General features: G+C 54.8%; 1 protein-coding gene across 1 annotated transcript in view; it reads left to right on the top strand.

Annotated features, from left to right (window-relative positions):
• The first annotated feature begins 637 nt into the window (after window positions 1–637).
• RAB22A (RAB22A, member RAS oncogene family) overlaps window positions 638–20,482 on the top strand; it is a 43,183-nt gene continuing 23,338 nt past the window's right edge. The window contains exons 1-2 of the mRNA XM_045833715.1: window positions 638–959; window positions 1,894–1,973. Of these exons, the coding sequence (XP_045689671.1) occupies window positions 924–959; window positions 1,894–1,973 (116 nt within the window). The 5' untranslated portion in view covers window positions 638–923. The remainder of the gene's footprint in view (window positions 960–1,893; window positions 1,974–20,482) is intronic.

The following is a 20,482-nucleotide window of genomic DNA, read 5'->3' as shown; positions in this document are numbered from 1 at the left end:
GGAGGAGGATGAAAAAGAGAGTGAGAGCAGGTCATAAGTTTCACAATCAAACTCCTAGCCCCGAAAGGGGAGGGCTCCCCATCCTCCGCCGCCCCGCCCAGCGAGGAGGGACCGCCACCGCTGCCTCTCTAGACAGTTGGGGACCCCGTTCTTCTAGTTTTTAGATGGTTTTCATCCTTCCCGAAAAGTAGGAGACTGGGTCCCAAACCCTTCTCACACCTGTAGCACCCCACCCCGCGTTCCGTGCACCCCGGGTTCTGAGAGCCGCTCCCAGAGAGGGGCGGGGACGCCCCAACTGTTACTCACAGTCTTCTAAGTCCTCCTGCAAGTCCACCAAGTACAAGGGGATCTCTGAAAACCAAGAGGCACGGGAGTTACGAGGGGGCTGCCGCGGGTGGGCGCCGCGGCGGGCGGGGGTCCCCGGGCCTCGCTGGGTGCTCGCCGCCGAGGACGAGGGGGTCGCAACCGCGCCCCCAGAGCGCCGCCCCACTTACCCGCCATCTTAGGATGGGCTTGGAGGCGTGGTCTGCGGCTGGGGGGCGTGGCCTCGGGCTCCTTGCCCCGCCCGCGGGCTCGCGCCTCCCTCGGAGCCTCGGCGCCGGCCGGCCCCGCCCTCGCCGCGAAGGTGGCTGCCGAGGTGGGCGGGGAGGTCAGGTGACCCGGCCGGCGTCCCAAGATGGCGGCGGCGGAGGCGCTCGGGAGGCCTCGGAGCCGTCCCGGCTGCTGAGACGGTCCCCGCGCGGCTGGCGGCGGACGGGCCGGGGCCGAGGGCCGGCGAGCAGGCGGTCGTCGCCTCTACGCGCCCCGCGGCCGGGGCTGGGCCGGGCGGCGGCGCCGGGGAATGCCCGTACTGGGCCCGGCCTGTCCCTCCTCAACTTAGGGCGGCGGCGGGCGCGGCGGGCCCGCGCCCAGGCTCCCGGGCCATGGCGCTAAGGGAGCTCAAAGTGTGTCTGCTGGGGGTGAGTGGCGGCGGGCCGGCCGGGAGGGCCGCGGGAGGCCGGGTGGGCCGGGATCCGGGCGCGCCCACGTCCCGTCCGCCCCTGCCCCCGGGCGCTCGCGGGACGCCGCTTACCTGCCCGGACCCGCCCTGCTGCCCTGGTGCTCAGGGTCCTGCGGGCGAGGGGGGACCCTCTCCCTGTGTCTCCCGGAACTGGAGGTCTCTCCGGCCCCGAAGGGTAGCGAGCCCGTCCTGCCTCTGCCTTCCATCTGGGCTCTGAACAGCTGGGAAGTTTCCTACCGGGGCACTAGGCAGAGTTGGCCAAGTACTCCCAGAGGGGGACCCATAGCAGGTCCTTCGCTTCTTCAAGCAGCATGCATCTCCTTCCCCGTCTGTTGGGTGTTTTTGAACTTGTAGGTCTACCCTGACACTTCTGGCAGTTACTTTTCTTCGGGGGGCGGGGCGGTTAAGTGAGGAAACGCCAAGACTGTGAAGCTGCAGCTTCCTGTCTGGTCCGGGCAGCGATGCCAGTGCGCAGCCTGCGTCTTGGGTTGCCCGCCTGCCCGCGAGGCTGCTCAGGGACCCAAGGGATCCCTGTATCTAGTCTGCCCCCTTCCCAAGCAGGGTGGGGCTGGAATCTGCCCTGGACTCCCCAGAGGGAGATCACGGGTCCATAGTTTACTTTATACGGTTAGGAAGCAAGTGAGTTTGTCGCTGTTAACGCGAAGCAGAGACTTGGAGTCTTTCGAAAGGTCCTAACGTTTCTTAAAAACTGCGAAACCCTTCTCCTACAATACATTCGAAATCTCATGACTCCCACTGACTCTTTATGGAAACCTCCTTTGCATCCCTTAACTTCTACAACGTATCGGACATGAGTTTTCGAAAGTCCTGAACTGACGAGGTAGTTTTCAGGGCTGCAGGCAGATGAACCTGACCACCTCCTTCTCTTTCAGGATACGGGCGTGGGCAAATCAAGCATTGTGTGGCGGTTCGTGGAGGACAGCTTTGACCCCAACATCAACCCGACTATAGGGTAAGAGATTGCTTGTTGCATGTGCGTCTCCCGGCGTGTGGAAAGGCCTTCCAAATGAAGAGCGTGTCACAGGGGTGCCCGTTAGCGGACTCAGAGACGCCGGTTCCCACCATTTCCGGAAGGACTTCGAAGGGCGCAGTGAGGGTTGCTCTGCTCAAAGAAAATGATCTTTTGATTTGTGAGGACTGACAACGTTAAAAGGAAAATATGAATTAAAATCCAAAATATACGAAGAACCTTCCATCTATATATCAGTAGTAGTTGCACGTAAAACAAGGCAAGTGAGAACAGGTCTGTGTTTTCAGGCATGTCGGCCAAAAGATGTGCAGATGGTTTTCATCCTTCCTGAAAAGTAGGGGAATGGGTCCCAAGCCCTTCTCACACTTTCCTGCTCCGGTAGTAATGATGAATTAATAAGTGAATGCTGACATGTAAGATTTTTAGGGTGTCTGGTTCTTTGGATAAGTGACATTGACTGGTAGTAGGTTTTTGACATGCAAAAAGGAAACTTCTCAGGGTATCTGAATATCATAACATTAATACTTACTCTGTGAGTCATGTTTTATAGGTTTTAATACTATGTTAGGCTTATACAACCAAAGAGCTGTTATGTGATTTCTGTTGCAAACCCCCAATCGAGTGGTTTCTTCCATGTAAAGAGAAAGTCTGTTCCGCCTTATAGAAAAGTGTCTCCCTGCGTACGCACACACACAGGGAGGCCTGGGGATGACGCCACCAGTCACTTCCCAAAACGCAAGTGCCTTGCACGGTCCTCCAAAAGAGAACCGGGCATGTCCCCGTGTTTCAAGGGTGATCTCATCCTCCTCGGGGCCGGCCTGTTGCTGCCTGCTCGGGAAAGTGAAGTGACAGGAAGTGAGAGCAGGTCGTGCCTGTGACTCAGTGAGTGACACACCGGACACCTGGGCAGAGCTGCAGACACAGCTCTGAAGCGTCCAAGGGCTCCCTCAGAGAAGGGGGGAGACATCGGTGTGTTTCCCCGCACCTGTGCGCCGGAGCCCTGCCCCGGCGTCCACCCCCTCCCACTCACCTGCCCTCCCAGCCTGCGGCACGCTGGGTTCCTGACCGCAGTCTCGTCTCCTCGCCAGACGGTCTTGGCTCCCACTTCCTAGGAAAGAGGAATTCAGGGCTCGCGCCTCATTTCCTTCCACCTTCCCTGATTCCCTCGGCCTCAGCCGGTGTCTTCCGCCTTCACGGCCGACCCCCGATGCCTGAGCCCTGCGGCTCCCCTCGCGGCAGCTGTCCGCTGCGAGCCCGGCCCTGCCTCCCTCGCGCAGCGTGCACACGTGCTCCTGGGGAGACAGCACTGCTCCCCAAACCTGCGCCCACATTGCGCGGAGCCCTTGAAAGAGAAGTGACTACTTCCTCAACTGCTGCTCAGTCCTCAGACCGCCGTTGTCTCAGTTCTCCACCCTGCCCCACTGCAGCAGCTGCCCTGAGCGCTGCTTTCCCTCTGGCTGCCAAGCCCAGCGGCTCTTCTCTTCCTTCTTTCACTGCGCGCCTGCCCCATGTGCCAGATGCGACACTGCCTGCTCGTGGTTTAGACCCAGGGTTAACACACCATGGCCCGGTGACCCACTTCCTGTTTTTGCAAATAAAGCTTTATTGAAACGCAGACACACCCGTTCATTCTCGTATCGTCTCCACGGCTTTGGGGCAACAGTGAGTGGCAGGGTGGAAGACTCACGACTGAGGCCCACAAAGCTGAAAACATTTACTGTTTGGCCCTTTTCGGGGGAAATGTGCCAACCCCTGGTTTAGATAAACCGGGTTCCTCCTTCCGTGGACCTGACGCACGAGGAGGAGAGACGTACTCTGTAGCCTGTGCTCGGGAAGTGATTTCTGGGACCGTTTCCGTGCTCCGGAGAAGCCTTGAGGCGTCCGGGAATGGGGCTCGTCTCCTCCCGGGGCTCGTCTGCGTCGGGGGCCTGCCCCTCCTCCCACGCGCTCCATCCGCGGCGGTCTCCCCCAGGCTGGCCTGCTCTCGCATCCCCCCACAGCTCAGCCCCACCCGTGTAGCCAGACTCCAGGTCACCTTCTGCCGCCTTTGTCCTTAGGGCCTGGCCTGCATTCACAGCGCATGGCCTGGACCCTGTTCCTCCCCCCGACACACACACTCATGGCCTTCCCTAATGGGCCCGGCGTGTCACCTGGGGCAGAGCATGGACCCCAAGGACTGTCCTGCCGGGGCTCACGTCCGGGCCTCGACCGGGTGCCAGCCGGAGGACTTCCAGGCGACTGAGCGCGCCTCCCTGCTGCCGGTAGGGCGGTGGTGGTCGTGCCCACCTCCTGGGGCAGCTGGGAGAATTTGGTGACACTGGGTGTGCGCAGGAGGTGTGCAGGGAGTGTCGGTGGTTGGCAGTAGCAGTGTGATCAGGTGCCATTTGTCCTCACCCCTCTCCACCGTCCCAGGCCACGTCCCCAGGCCTGTTCGGGCCAGTTGTGCCCAGTCCCTGGGCCCGGGCCGCCCTCCGCCCGAAGCCCTCTCCTTGCCTTGCCCGGACCGTTGTGCCGCGCCCCCCCCCCACCCCCCGCACTCTCACGCCAGTCTGCGCTCACTTCTGCTGCCCGAGCCTCTTCAGAAACGAGTCTGGTCGCCCTGCTCAGGACCGGGGCGGAGAGATCCGTCCCGGTGTGGGCCCAGCCTCAGCTCACCTGCTCCCTCCGTGTCCCCCACACTCTCACCAGGTGAAACCCTTCCCGCACCAGAGTGCTCCCCATGTCCCGGAGGGCGGGGCTTTTCTCTGCCCCTTCCGTGAGCGGCTGCTCATTTGTTAAGACTCAAGTACCGCTGTCAGCCCCTCTAACGGCTGGGAAGTCCAGGGCCAGCAGGGCCCGGCAGGAATGTAAACGAGGGCGGTGGCCCTGCTGGAAGGTCGAGGTCCTCGGGTGCAAACTCCCCAACGTCCTGCCTGCTCTGCAGCATGCTCCCCTAACCTTCGCGCCTCCCCGGGGACTTCCTGCGGCCGCCTCCACGTGCTCTTCCCACAACCCTCCCTTTCTCTGCACGGCCCCAGCGGGACCTTCTGGCTCTGTGCTCTCGCTGGAGGCCCTTGGTCATTTGGTGGCTACAGGTGCACCCGTAGCAGGGAGTGTCGGAGCCGGAGCCGTGTGCGGACGTGCGTGCCCGTGCCCCTGTCCCTGCAGTGCACACGTGCCGGGGGGACGCGGCCCCGGAAGTCGCCGCGGCAGTGGGTCGCGTTCCTCGGGCTGTTGGGATGGAGGAACCGTGGAGGGTCGTCGAAAACTTGACTTCCTCCTTTGCAATCGATATGCCTTTATTTCTTTGACTTGTCTTATCACACTGCCGGGCCCTCTGGGGCTGTGTTGAGGAGCGGGAAGAGAGGCGCCGAGCCTCATTCCCGTCTCAGGAGGGGGAGCGTTCAGTCCGTGGTCGGTGCGAGGACGGCTGGGCCCCAGTTCTCCAGGGCACCTCCTGCTTGCGGTGGGTGTGCTCGTCCGGCCCTGACACGGCGGGAGTTTCTATTGATCGTGGATTGTGTTGACTTCTGTCAGGTGGGTTTTTTAACGCCTTTTGAATTGTTTTTGTGCTTTTTTAGTCTTAAAATAATTACAACAATCAGTACTAAAATATTAAATGAATGTTGTGTTCCTAGCATAAATTCCACTTGGTTGCCATTATTTCAGTACGTTATGGATTTAATGTACTAAGTCTCATTAAGGGTTTTTGCCTTCGTAGTCAGGATGTGTCCTGAGCTGTAGTTTTCTGTGTCTTGGCCCGGGTTTGGTGTCAGGGCCACCTCCTGAGAGGTGAGCGGTGTCTCCTCCTCTCCTGCTTTTGTGGAAGGCTTTATGTGGAATTGGAGTTACTTCTCCCTTAAAGACTTAGTGTCATTCACGGATGAAGCCAGCTAAGGCGGGGGTTTTCTTTGTCAGAAAAACTGTCCCTGCAGGTTCGAGTGCTTCGGCGGACGCAGGCCTGTCCGCCTCTGCCCAGGTGTGCTGCGGCGGTTCTGTCTTTGAGAAACGTGCCCTCTCTATCTGGCTTTTTGAAATTTATTGGAATAAAGCTGTTTATAATATTACTTTATTACGCTTTTAATGTCTTTAGGAACTGTTCGGCCATAAATATATCCATTTTAATGGTCTTCTCAAAGAGCCAGCTTTTTCATTTTATTAATATTTCTGTTTCCTATTTGGCTCAATTTGTTCTTTTTTTTTTTTAAGCTGGAAGTGTAGAATATTGATTTTTTAGGCCTTTTTTTCCCTTATGTGAGCATTTAGAACTATAAATTTCCCTGTACGTACTGGTTTAAGTGAATTACACAGATTTTCATATGCTGTGTTTTTATTTTCATTTAGTTCAAAGTATTTCTTATTTCCCTTGTGACATGTGTTTTTAGAAATGTGTTTTCTAACTTGCAGTTATTTAGGGATTTTCCAGAAATTTTTCAATTATTGGTTTCTGGTTTAAATCCGTTGTGGCCAAAAAATATGCTATCTATTATGTCAGCCCTCTTCCGTTTGACGTGTGTGTCCTAGAATGGGGCTTCGTGGCTGCCTCGCGGGTGCCGGGGGAGAAGGGGCCCCGCCGCTCTCGCGGGCGTGCTCTGCGAGTCTGGGGCAGGGCCGCTTGCTCGGTCGACAGCAGCCGCAGCGTCTCTGGCCTCACGGAGCCCTCTCGCTTGCAGCAAAGAGCAAAGAAGTGTTTGAAATTCAGCCCCAATTGAGGATTTGTCTGTTTCTCTTGTTGGCTTAATCCATTTTAGCTTACGTGTCTTGAAGCTGTTTTCACGGAGTGTCTGTACACATCTAGTGGTTGGTTTTTCTCGGTAACTCGACCCCTTCCCCATCACGAAATGTCTCGCTCCTCCTCACGGTCCGGATCCCGAATTCTGCCTTGTCCTCACGTGGGCACGGGCTCTTCAGCCCTCCGCTGACGGGTGGTTGCCTGTCTTTTCCCGTCCCCTTACGTTTACCCCGCCTGTGCCTGTGCATTTCAGGTGGGTTCCTTACAGACAGCCTTGTGGGTCCTGCTTTGAGTAGTCTGACCGTCTCTGCCTTTTTATCGGAGTGTTTAGAAGACTGCCGTCCAGTGCCCTTGCTGACGGACACATGTGGCTTCGTGAAGTTTAGGTTAGAATTTAATGTCCGTTCCTTCAGTCACACTAGCTACTTTTCAGAAGAGTCCTCCTTGTAGAAAGCTCTGTTGTGTAGTACTAGTTTGGGCCGTTTTTAAATATCGTGACTGTCGATATGGTTTGATTGAGGTCTGCCATCTTGCTGTGTTTCTGATGGCTCCAATGCTTCCATTTCGTCTCCACTGCTGGCTCGTTGGCACCGCCTCTTTGTCTGGTCATGCGGGTGGTGACCGCGCCGGGGTGTGCAGCGTGCCCGTGGCAGGCTGCGTGCAGGTGGTACGCAGGCGCACGTGGCGTCGGGCACCTTGCAGGGGTGCACTTCGGTTTCCCTCCTCTCATCCTTTGTGCTGTCATTGCCGCATTTGGCTTCTGCGTCTTACAAAATCCGCAGAACACTTTATTCCTTAGTCACTGATCTTGTAGAGAGACTATTTGTCTTTTTTCTCTGTCCGTGTAGCAGTGTCACGGCTTCTTAAGCTCTGTGTCTTTGTAGTAAACCCTGTGACCAGCGATGTGAGTCCCCTGCGTTGTTCTTCCGGGACGCCTTCACTGTTCTTGGGTGTGACATTCTCATATATACACGTTTAAAGTCCGCTCTGTTTGCACACACACACACCAGCCCCTCTTCTCCACGTGACATTGGACGGGCATTCCATTGAGTGCATAGATTGGTTCAGACGGAAGTGACATCTTTATGATACCGAGTCTCCGGTGCACTCTCATTCATTAGGCTTCTTCCCCTTTCCTTCGGCACCTTTCCCTGCTCTGTGTGGTGGACCTGCACATCTCTTACTGGATTTACTCCGAGGGATCTGATGGTTTGTGCTGTATTTTTACCTCTTACTTCATTGACTTTTTAGACAGTTTATTTCACGTTTTATTGAACCAGGTACGATCCCCAGTGCGGTGTCCAGTAGAAATGGTGGTGCCGGGTATTCTTGTCCTGATCTGCTCTCTGCAGGAGGGCGTCCACGCTCACACCGTCCAATACACGTGTTGTGGGTCTCCGCACCTGCCCTTGTCGCGTCACAGGAGTGTCCTCCTGCTCATCATTCGCTGGGATGTTTTTTACACGATGAACGGTTTCGTCCAAAGGATTTTCTACCTCTATTGGGTTAAACGCATCATTGTTCTTTTTCATGCTGTTAATTTGGTAAATTACATTGCTGAATTTTCATGGGATAAATCCAGTGAGATCAGGACATGTATTTTTGTATCGCTGGCTTTAGTTTGCTGCGATTCTTAGGGATTTTGTGCATATTTATGAGTGAGATTGTTGTGTGCTACTCCTTTCTGCACTGGGCATGGCAGGTCTGCTCCCTGAGTCCCACTTGCCCCGTCACACTCGTCGGGAAGCGTTTGTGTAGAACTGCGCCGATGTCCCCGCTGGTGAGTGGCAGCAGGGGCAGCAGCGATGCCCCCTGGGCCGTGTGATCGGGACTGTGCGGTCGGCCTCTCTGAGGGGGAAGAGCTCGCATTCTGACGTGCTCTTCTTGTGCTGGTTTGACTGCGGGGTTTTGCTGTTTCTTTAAGGAATTGTGACACTTTCATATGCATTTTCCTATTTATTGGCATAAGGGCATGGAGATTCCATACTGATAACCCTTTTACACTTCTTTTTTTCTTGATATATTTTGTTGATTATGCTATTACAGTTGTCCCATTTTTTTCTCCCTTTTTCCCCCCGCCCTGAACCCCGCCTCCCAGAGCAGTTCCCCACCTTAGCTCCTGTCCCTTTGTAAGTTCTTTGGCTTCTCCATTTCCCATACTGTTCTTACCCTTCCCCCGGCTATTTTGTACCTGCCATCTGTGCTTCTTATTCCCTGTGCCTTTTTCTTCCATTCTTGCCCTCCTCCTCAGCACTGGTAACCCTCCGTGTGATCTCCATTTCTGTGATTCTTTTCCTGTTCTACTTGTTTGCTTAGTTTTTGTTTTTTAGGTTAAGTTGTTGACAGTTGTGAGTTTATTGACATTTTACTGTTCATAGTTTTTTATCTTCTTTTTCTTAGATAAGTCCCTTTAACATTTCATGTAATAAGGGCTTGGTGATGATGAACTCCTTTAACTTGACCTTATCTGGGAGGCACTTTATCTGCCCTTCCATTCTAAATGATAGCTTTGCTGGGTAGAGTCATCTTGGATGTAGGTCCTTGCTTTTCATGACTTGGAATACTTCTTTCCAGCCCCTTCTTGCCTATGAGGTCTCTTTTGAGAAATCAGCTGACAGTCTTATGAGAACTCCTTTGTAGGTAACTGTCTCCTTTTCTCTTGCTGCTTTTAAGATTCTCCTTATCTTTAGCCTTGGGTAATGTAATTATGATGTGCCTTGGTGTGTGCTTCCCTAGGTCCAACTTCTTGGGGACTCTCTGAGCTTCCTGGACTTCCTGAAAGTCTAATTCCTTTGCCAGATTGGGGAAGTTCTCCTTCATTATGTTTCCAGTAAATTTTCAATTTCTTGCTCTTCCTCTTCTCTTTCTGGCACCCCGATGATTCAGATGTTGGAACATTTAAAGTTGTCCCAGAGGTTCCTAAGCCTCTCCTCAGTTTTTTGAATTCTTGTTTCTTCGTTCTGTTCACCTTGAATGCTTATTTCTTCCTTCTGCTCCAAATCATTGATTTGAGTCCTGGTTTTCTTCCCATCACTGTTTGTTCCCTGTACATTTCCTTTATTTCACTTTGCATAGCCTTCACTTTTTCCTCTGTTTTGCGACCATTCTCAACCATTTCTGTGAGCATCCTGATTACCAGTGTTTTGAACTCTGCATCCGATAGGTTGGCTAACTTTTCATTGCTTGATTATATTTTTTCTGGAGCTTTGATCTGTTCTTTCATTTGGGCCATATTGTTTTGTCTTGGCATGCCTGTTACATAGTAAGGGGCGGGGCCTTAGGTGTTCACCAGCGCAGGGCAGCCACCTCACCGCCTTGTGCCGCGGTCTGGGTGAGTGTTTCTTCTTTAGCTCGTTGGTTGTCGGACTTCCATAGAGTTTGACTTTCTGGCAGCTCTGCTTGTTTTTTGTTTTTATGCTTGTTGTCCTTCTTTTGGTTGTGTGGGGAGGCAAAGTGCGTCTGCCTGCGCCTCCGTCTTGGCCGGCAGTCCCTGCGTTTCTGACATCAGTTTTGCCTGAGATCAACTCCAGAGCGCATCTGCTCTCTCTTCACGGGTTTCTGCTCTGACTCACGGTTCTGTCCTGTCCTGGTTCTGACTTACTGGTACACGTGGTCATCTCACTGGCTTTCAGTCTTCACTCTTCTCAGTTATAACTTTAGCCATGGCTTTTGCTGGACCCAACAAGTTCCTATATATCATAATTCCATTATCATTTAGTTCCGAATGCTTTGTTTTCTAATGCGATTTCATCTTTGATCCAGGTGTCATTTAGATGTTTGTTTCTCAGTTTTCAAATATAGGGAAATTTTCTAGTTAACTTTGTTAATAATTACTGGCATAATAGATTGAAGTAGAGAACATAGTTGATATGATTTAAATGCCTTAAAATCTCAGCATTTTCTATGTGGCCCAGCATGTGTTGATTTTGGTAAATGTTCTGTATGTGTTTGAAAAGATTGTCTACTCTGCAACAATTAGGTGCCGTGTTCCGTGAATGGAATTAGGTCAAGTTTATCAACCATGCTGTTTGCTTTTTCTGTTATCCTTGCTGGGGTTTTTTTGGTCTACCGGAATCCATCGGTTACTAAGAGGAAGTGGGTTAAAATCTCCCACTATGGTTGTATCTTTGTCTGTTTATCCTTTTCATTCTCAGTTTTGCTTTGTCGGTCTTGCAGCTACATTAGCGTCTACAGAGTTGGACTTCCGACCTTACTCGCTACTAATTCGGAGCCCTCGCGCTCCGACACGCGGCCCCCAGCGCCAGGGCGGCATGCGGCCCCGCAGCCTGCGCTCCTGTGGGCAGGAAGTCGGCGCCAGCGCCGGTCGGTGTCCGCGCCCTTGTCTCACCCTGTTGTCTGTAGCCTTCCTGTGTCTTCGCGACTTCAGTGGGTCTTGTGAGCAGCTTAGGGTCTGGTTTCGATAAAGTGCACCCCATCAGGCCACTGCTAGAAACTTCCGTCACCTCAGCAAGTTCCTTATGGGAACCCCACTCCCCATAAGCAGCTACTGCGGTCACCTCGGTCCCTGTAGACCAGTGTGTTCTTGAATGTCACACAAATGGTATATCACGGAATGGAGTCTTTGGCGTTCCATTTCTTCTCCATGAAACAGTGTTTTGGAGATTCAGCCATGCTGTTGCATGTAGCATAGGCCCTTTTTAGAAATTGGTGGATAATATTCTCCCATGTGAATAGATAACAGTTGATGTATCCATTCTCCTGGTTATAGACATCCAGGTCATCTTCAGCTTTTGGCTGTTATGAATGTAGATGCATGGACGTCGTTTACAACTCTTTCTGTAGACATGGCGTTCATTTCGTTTGAGTAAGTGACTGGGAGTAGAATTTCTAGTTCATGGGGAAGGTGAATATGTAAATAACTTAATAAGGTGCCAAACAGTGCCCAGGTGGTCGTATCATGTTACACTCCCACCTTCCACCTACAGAACCCCGTCATTCTCCAGCCTCACCCAGATTCACCTGTCCTTCTCACCTCCGTCACCCTGCGGGGCATAAACAGCACCTCGGTGGGCTCTGCTCTGCGTCCCCAGATGACTGATGCTGTTAGCGTCTTCTCCTGGGCCTGTCACTCGAGTATCGTTCGTGATGGCGCTGTTCAGTTCTTCTGCGCACTTGTGCTTGGGGGTTTTGTCTTACGTTTTACAGGTTTGTAGAAATTCCTTATGGATTACAAACACGGCTCTCTTACCAGGTGCACTTACTGCAGATACTTTTCAGGTGTGTTTGCTTCTACTCCGTGCCTTGCCTCTCCCTTTTCTTAATGACGTCTTGTGTTGAAGAGAAGCTTTCATTGTAATGCAGTCCGTGTTATCCATTCTGTCCTTTCTGGTTTACACCTTTCCGGTCCTCGCTACGTAAGTTCTGCCTGCCCTGAGGTGTCAGGAGCATTCTTCTACGTGTTCTTCATAGTTTTAGCTTTGTGTTTTGTTCTTTGAGCCATCTCAAATTAATTTTTCTGTGCTGTGGTTTCCATTGAGTAGCTGTCATCATCCTTAGCATATATGTAATGTATCTTTTTATTGTCTGGCTGCTTTTAAGATCCACCTTTTATCTTTGGTTTTCAGCAATTTACTGTAATACTGTAGGTGCATAATATACTCTGGGTCTGCTGAGTTTCTGTGATCAGAAATTCTATTATTTGAGGCACTGTCAGTTACTGTCTACCCCATTCATTCTCTTGCTCCTCCTATGGGATTTCAATTTCACACTTGTTAAACTGTTAGATACTATCTCACAGGTGACAGACCTGGGCGTTCGGGTTTTTCCATCTTTTTTCTCGTTCTCCAGATCACATTGTTTCTGTTGCTCTGTCTTTAGGCTCGGCTGCTCCCTTGTTCTGTCTGTTCTGCACGTCTAGTGTGTTTTTTCCTTCAGATGTTGTCTTTAATTCTAGCATTTACATTTGGTTCTTTTTTATATTTTATGCTTAGATTCCCCATCTGTTCACTCAATATGGCTCTTTTGCTGTAAGTCCTAATTATATTTATAAGAGGCACTTTTAAAGTACATTTCTGCTGATGCCAACATCTGGATCAGCTCAGGATCTGTTGCTATATACCCTTTTTTTTCTCTTGACCTTGGGCCACTTTTTTTTTGCATATCAGTAACTTTTTATTACACAGTACAGCATACTGCAGAAGGTGTGTTGCAGAGGTTAGATTCTCTTCCAACCTCTGAAGAGCGGAGGGTTTTGTTCCAGTGTGAAGTCACATTGTGGATAGGACAGTCACCGCGCAGTTGTGGAAGCTTGCTCTTACGCTTTGTTAGGACGGCTCTGCCGGAGCGCTGCCCCGGCCTCTGGGGAGATCCATGTCCTTGCCCTTATGTCTGCGGTAAGGCCTGTCTGGGTGGGTTCTCGTTCAGTGAGCTCACTGGGCCCGGCGAGCAGGCAGGACTCAGACTCCCCACTCTCCCTTTGCTGTGGTCAGCGGCAGCTAACACCCCACCCAGCTCTCCTCGGCCTTCGGCTGCTGCTGTCCTTGGGGTCTGCCCGTCCTGTGCGGTTTAGGGGTGGCCACGGGTCTGGGAGGAGAGGAGGCTGGAGGGAGGTCTGCGGCCCCTCCTGCGCGGCGCCATCCCTCCCAGGACCCAGCTTCTCCTCGCCGTGCCTGCGGCCAGGAGCCCGGTTTCTCCGCGGCACAAGGGCAGGTCGGCGGGGCTTTGATCTGGCCGAGCTGCCACCACCGTTATGGACTCGCCCCTCACCAGCTTTGCCTTCCAATTTGAGTTTGTACTTACTTTATTTTCAGTGTAGTGATGAATTTGTGTCTAAACCTGTCGTTTTCCACTTTGCTTTTTAATTGCCTGGTCTGTTCTATGTTCTTTTGGATTGCACTTCGTTGTTTTACTCCCATGATGCCAAACCCCTTGGTTACCTTGGTAATTATACATTCTCTTGTTTATTAAGTGTTTACTCTAGAAATTACCCTTTGCGTCCTTGACTTGCTCAAGTCTCATATAGGGAGTCACTCTCACCGTGTCCTGACAGTACGAGGACCTTAAACCCAGTACCTCTGCCTCCTGTCTCCTGTGCTCGTCTAGCGCGTTTTAATGTCCTGGCTTAGACCTCCCAGGACATCTGTCACTGTGTGCAGTCAACATTCCTGTCCGTTTCCTCCGCGCCTTTACTCTTTCTGTGGCTTCATGTTCTGCCTGCATTTCTGACTTGTCGTCTGGGATTATGTACTGTGTTTTGGAGAACACTATTTTGTTTTTCTTCTAATATACTCTTCTTAAACTCAGTTATCTGTTTGAAAATGTCTTAATATCACCTTTTTTAATTCAGCCTTTATTTGCATATCATAACAAGTTAGTTCAGTGAATTTTCACGTGGCACTTGTGTAAGCATCATCGCGGTAAGGAACATTCCCAGCACTGCTGAAGACGGCCCCCTCCCCGTGCAGCCACTGCGCTTCTCCACCCCACCTGCCTTTCTGTAGTTGTGGGCTTGATAGAAGTGGAACCCTGCGTGCTCATTCATGCTGCTGCCTTTTCCTCAAAACACTGCTTTTGGGATTCACCCACATTTTGTGTGTATAGTTTGTCCCTTTTGATTGATGGGTAGTATTCCATTGTGTGAATATACCACGATTTGTTTATCCAGTCTCCTATCGGTGGATATTTAAGTAGAGTCCAGTTTTGACTATTAGGAATAAAGCTGCTATAAATATTTGTATCCAGTTCTTCTTGGGGACACATACACATGTTACTCTTAAACACACACCTGAGAGTGGGATTTCTGGTTAATAGGCATATTTATGTGTCATTGTCTAACAGAGCACCTGAAAACCACGGAACGTGGGTCATCTCACGCAGGTTTCGTGGGTCAGGAACTCAGGAGCAGCTCACCTGCATTACGGCTCCTGCTCGGCCTCTCAACCTGGGAGCCGTCTCCTCCTGACGAGCAATCAGCGGGGGCCCCAGACAGGACCCCGGTGTCTTTGTGACCGTGTTGGCCATTCCCATCCTGGCCTGTCGGCTGCCGCGGTCAGCCCGTTCGTGGCGGGGGGCGGAGACTGCGCCAGGCCTCGAGTACCAGGAGCGAGGACCCTTGGGGGGTCGCCAGTGGATACTGGCTGCCACGGTAGGCTGAAAGGCATGTTTAGCTTTATAAGGAGCTGTTTCTCCAGAGTGGCTGTATGTAGGTGTTTGTATCCCACCAGCAACACGTGAAGGGCCTTTTGTTGCACGTCCTCACCGGCGGTTTTTAACCTCGGCGCCTCCGGCAGCTCACGATCACCCCGAGGCCTGCGCGCACTGGATGGTGGGGCATCCTTCGCCCCCGGCGCTGTCCCACTTCCTCCCGGCTCCGCCTGTCTGCGCAGAAGTCACGTGGCAGCCACGTCGCCCTCCTGACGCTGACGCCCTTTCTCCCGCTCCGTGCCTCCGGATCTCCTGTCTGTGGTTCGGCGCTCCCCGGTGTGTGCGGCAGGGTGTTCGCCGGGTCCGTTCCGTCGGGCTCACGGCGCTCCTTGAGGCTGCGGCTCGCTGTCCGTCGGGCTGGACAGTCCCCGCCCGTCGTCTCCCGGGCCGCCCCTGCGCCGTGTTCTCCTCCCGCTCTCAGACCGTTGGCGCTGGTCCTTCGGAGCGTTCTCATTTCCTTCTCTGCTTCTCACACTCGTCTCTGCATTTCCGTCATTCTCTCCCGCGCGTCCGTCTGAGGGCTTTGCTCCAGCCCCTCGTTCACTCCTCCTGTCCTTTCCCAGCTCGTTCTCGTCTGAGTGCGGCCTGTCCGTCAAGTTCAAGTTCTGGGACACCCGTGGGTTTTGTTTGCTTAGGTGTCTTTTTCTCTGCTGAAATCATTCGTATTAGTTTTCATTTTCTTAAGCTTATTAGGTGTAGTCATTTTAAAGTTCACTTCTAATGACAAAAACAGAGTGGAAAGTGGATGATTATTGGAGTTGAATAATGGAGGCTACTTTGTGTATAAGTGAGAAATTTAATAATAAAAGTTAAAAACAGCCCCAGCTGGTGTGGCTCAGTGGAGTGAGCACCGGCCTGTGAACCAAAAGGTCGCCGGTTCGATTCCCAGTCTGTGCACAGTGGGTTGTGTCCAGGTCCCCAGTGGGGGTGTGCAAGAAGCAGCCTGTCGGTGTTTCTCTCCCTCTCTTTCTCCCTCCCGTCCCCTCTCTACAAAATAAAATGAATATTTAATACGTAAAAATATCCGTCTGAGAAACAATCTGTTCCTTGCATCACCTGCATTTTCTTCATTGTGTGTCTTGTGGCTTCATGGCCACGTTGCCTGTCCCCTCGTCCGCATAGTTGGTGGTCGCTGTAGTCCAGGTGTCGTTTACTGGGCACGAGTCACAGACGACGGGGGCCTCTGGGCCGGGGCCGGCGAACCTGCAGCCCCAGGGCCGGAGCCGGCCGCTCCGGCCGACGTACGTGCTGCCTGTGGCCCCCGCGCCGCAGCAGCGAAGGCGGCGGAGGCCGACCCCCACTCCGCATGTCCCCCAGACGCACAGACCCAGCCCCACCGCCACGGGCTCCTCCCTCGCGAGACGAAGCCTGAGTCAGCTTCCTCAGGCTAGGTCTGTGTCCGCCCCGGCAGCCTCTGCTAACACCTCCTGCTGCCTTTACCCCCAACCAGCCTTTACCTTGGTTTGCCTTTTTTTCCCTCCCTGTTGTCTTGGCTAGACCCTCCAGTACAGGGTGGGATAGAGTGGACATCCGGGCTTGTTCTTAGGACACGGCTGAAATTAAATAATGACAGCCCAAGTGTTGGTGAGAATTAGAGCTTGATACATTTCTGGGGAGATAGAAAATGATGGGCTGGCGTCTGTCCTGTGACCCACCAGTCCCTCCCTTAGGTGCGTGCCCAAGAGAAACGAAAATTCATGCTTGCAAGAAGACTTACGAAAAAGTGTGTACCCCAGCCTGATGCGCAAGAACCAGAACTGAAAGCCACCTGGATGCCCTCAGCAGAAGCACGGGCGGAGCGTGCGGTCGCGCGGGGAACTGCCACGCGGCCACAAAGGAGCGTTACCTGCCACGGCAGGGACGGGCAGGAGCGGTGCGCAGCCCTGAGCGTGCGGAACAGGCGTCCCCGCGCCGTCGTCATGTGCTGTGGTGGTGGTCTCCGTGCACACAGCAGCCGTGAGCCGCCTCTTGTCCGCCCCGTGTGCGCGGGTCTCAGAAACACTGCTCCTTGGCAGGGGCTGGACACAGTGGAACGCATAATCTGTGACTTCACTTACAGGAGATCCAGAGACAACGAAAACTGACCCATGAAGTAGAAGTCAGAAAGGTGCACCCTGGCCAGCGTGGCTCAGCTGGTTGGAGCGTCATCTTGTACAGCAAAAGGTTGCGGGTTCAATTCCCCGTCAGGGCACATACCCGAGTTATGGGCTCCGGCCTCCAGTCAGGGCACATACAAGAACACAGCCAATCGATGTTTCTCACATTGATGTTTCTCTCTCTCCCCCCCCTCCCCCCCCTTCTTCTTCTCTCTAAAAGCAATGAAAAAGGAAAATGTCCTCTGGCGAAGATTTAAAAAGGGGGCGGTTCACCTGGGGTAGGAACAAGAATGAATTGGAAGTGGGCACAAGGGGACTTCTGAAGGCTGTAGAAATGTTCTTTCTCTTGTGTGGGGCAGGAGTTACACAGGAACGCCAAAGTCAGAGCTTATGGAACTGAAAGCCGACACTGTGCGCTTTGTTGTGTGTTAACGACACTTGCGCAAATACGTGCGATGTTTTTAGGGCCCTGTGTTACAGGTGTTGGAGTTACTCCCGGTTTTCGGGCGAGAGGACAGAGGCAGAGACAGGTCAGCGGGCTTGCCCAGCGACGCGCCGCGGGCGGCAGGGCTCCGACGCGGGGCCGCGCCCCGTGGGTGGCCGGAGTGCTCCGGCCTCCGCCCAGCGGCCCGGCGAGCCTGCTTCTCGGGCCGCGCCGTGCAGACCAGCCTGCGCCAGGGCCGAGCCACGGGGCTGGTCACCGTGCGGAGTTAACGACCGCGGCGCTGCTGATTAGTGGGGCTCCCGTTCCATAAATTGCCGCGCAGTCCTTCCGTATAAAACGATAAAGGGAAAAACAGCTTGAAAAAACTTTATATGCTTCCCTTGGATGGTCTCCTGGGTGTAGTGTAGAGTGGAAATATCGTAGATATGTAGTAAATGCCGCCGTCGGTGTTAAAAATAAATAAAGGCGGCGGATGCAGGGGAAGCTGCGAGCGCGCACCGTTAGGGACCTGGAGTGTTTCTGAGAGGAAGCCCGAGAAAGTCGGAAGGGCGGCCCCCACCGTGAGGAGCTGAGTGGCCGGGGGAAGGTGGGGGAAAGGCGTTTCAGCATGTACCCGTTGGGGGCGTTGCAGGCGGTAAGGCATGTTAATTATTTCCTATTCGGAGAACCAACGAGTCCAGTCGTGATTTGGAATGGACTGGAGTAGCTCCTGAGACACACAGTTGCCTGGGCAGACGGAGGCCCGCCTCGGGCTTCCAGAACTCTCCGTATGTTCACACCTGCCGTACCTGTGGCCCAAGTGTGTCTGTGGCCCAAGCGGGTCGGCCTCACGGGCCCCTTCTGCTCGTCAGGCCTGCCGCGGCCTTCCCCGGGGCCCACGTGGGGCCTCCCAGCGCGCTCCCCTCCCTGTCTCCCCGCCTGGTCCCGGTCGGGCCGTCGTGTCCATGCTCGCGCGGGCCCGTAGACAGAGGGCCCCAGTCCTGCCTCCCCGCCTGTGTCCACTCCCACCCCTGTCCTGCCCTCGGAAACAGACGCCCAGCCCTGGCCCCGCAGATCAGTTGGTTGCAGCGTGGTCCCACGCACCGAAAGGTTGCGGGTTTGATTCTCGGTCAGGACACTCGCCTAGGCTGCGGGTCTGACTCCCCGCTGGGGTGCACGCAGGAGGCAGCCGACGGGTGTTCCTCACGTGGGTGTGTCCCTCGCCCACCCACCCTCTCTCTAAGACCAGTGCACATGTTCTCGGGTGAGAATTTGAAGAGAGAGGCTCGTGTCGCTCACGAACGGCCGCCGGGTGCCCGCGTCCCGCAGAGAGGCCCTTCAGTGGGGGCGGGCTGCCTGCCCGGTTCGTGTCCGAGCAGGTGGGGGGCGCTGCCTCCTCCCTCTCCCTCTCCCTCTCCGGCTCCCCTCCCCTGCAGCCGTCTTTCCAAAGCCTCGCCTGACCTTAGATGGTACACAGACGAACATTTTTAAGTTCGTGTGGCTAATTATTCTGCTGTCTGTTAGGACGGGGAAAACTAGTCCCTGGAACCCGAGAGTCGGTGAGGGGACGTGTCACTGCCTGCACAAGGCTGAGTTGTTGAAAAGCACTTGCTGGCAGTATGGCAGCAGTGGTGGCTCACGGAGCACGGACCAGCAGGCGCGGCGGGGGCGGCGGGGGCGGCGGGGGCGGCGGGGCCCAGCCTCTGCGGAGATGTGGACTGCGGGAGACAGGGCGTTTGGAACGTGGACGCGGGTGGGTGTTGGAGTGCAGTGGCCCCTCCTCCACGCTCTGCCCCCGGCCTGCCTGGGGCCTTTTCTGTGGCCGCCTAACTGCACTGCCCCACCCCCACCCCCACCCCCACCCACGTGCTGTCCCCATCTGCTCCCTCCTTGACGTTTGGGTTTAGCTCGGACTTGACCTCTTCCCTGCAGTCCTCCCCAGTGTGTTAGATTTCTGTTGCTGCTGCTAACAGATGACCACGGTGCCTTCAGTGGCTCACAGGAACACACACTTACTGTGATGTCATCGTGGAAGTCAAGCCTGAAGCCACTTCCCCTGGCTTAAAGTCAGGGGCTTGACAGAACTGGGGCCTCCCCAAGGCTCTGAGGGGGGAGCTTTTCCTTGCCTCGTCCGGCTTCTCCTGGCCGCCTCGGCTGGTGGCCCTTGCACCCGCCCTCAGGGCGCACGCTGGCAGTCCCCGCTCCATCTCGCGCCACCTCCCCGGCTCCGACTGCCCCTGGTCCCTCCTCTGAGGGCCCTTGTGGTTACACGGGGCCCGCCGGATGGTTCAGGCGCCCTCCCCGCTGCGAGACTCTCCCGGCCTGGTGGCATCTGCAGGCTCCCGTTGGCCACGGAAGGCAGTGCAGTCTGGGTCCTCGGGTCGGGCACGCGTGCGTCCCACGCCTGCCGCCACCGCCACTCTTCTGAGGACGCAGCCCTGGGCCCGCCCGCACTCTCCCTCTGCTCGGCGCACCCTTGGGCGGCTCCCTGAAGACCTGCCTCGTCACGAGCTGTCCGCCGGGCCAGGCCTCCCCCCAGAGCCTCCTGGGGACAGCGACGGATGGGGTGCCCCTCCTGGCCTGCCCGGCGGTGCTGGGTCAGGTAGCACGGTGGAGGGTGCAGACCAGCCGGTGCAGGACGGAGAGGGCCGGGTGAGCGGCCCACCCCAGCGAGCCCCCAGGGAGCGGCCTGAGGGCAGTGAGCGCCCCGTCGGGGCAGCGGGTCTCCCGTGGGCACCACTGACCTTCTCATGGGCGCGGCACAGGGCTGCCTGCCACGCTGTTCTTGACAGACTTGGGGGAGAGGAGGCCAGACTCTCTGTTATTCAACTTTGTGTTCAACGAAATGTTTTTGTGGTGTGAAATGTTTTCCCGAAAGTTTCCGCAGTGATAGAGACTAGAGGTGACTCGAGGGTCCGCCTCGGGCGGCCCTGAGCCGGGAGGAGGCCGCCTGTGAGGCAGTGCTGGTGTGGGCGGGCGGCGACCGCCTGCACGGGGCTCGGGCAGAGGGGCGCGGCGGGGGCTGGAAGGACGAGTTCCGGCTGCTCGGGACTGTGGAGCCCGCGCGAGCGCCGGGATTTACGGGTGCGCCCGAGGC

The sequence above is a fragment of the Phyllostomus hastatus genome, unplaced genomic scaffold, assembly GCF_019186645.2.
Source record: "Phyllostomus hastatus isolate PE091 unplaced genomic scaffold, TTU_PhHast_1.1 phas_contig_17, whole genome shotgun sequence".
In the NCBI taxonomy this organism is placed as follows: Eukaryota; Metazoa; Chordata; class Mammalia; order Chiroptera; family Phyllostomidae; genus Phyllostomus; species Phyllostomus hastatus.
The sequence above is the reverse complement of the archived record's forward strand: the minus strand, read 5'-3'. Positions and strand labels throughout refer to the sequence as shown.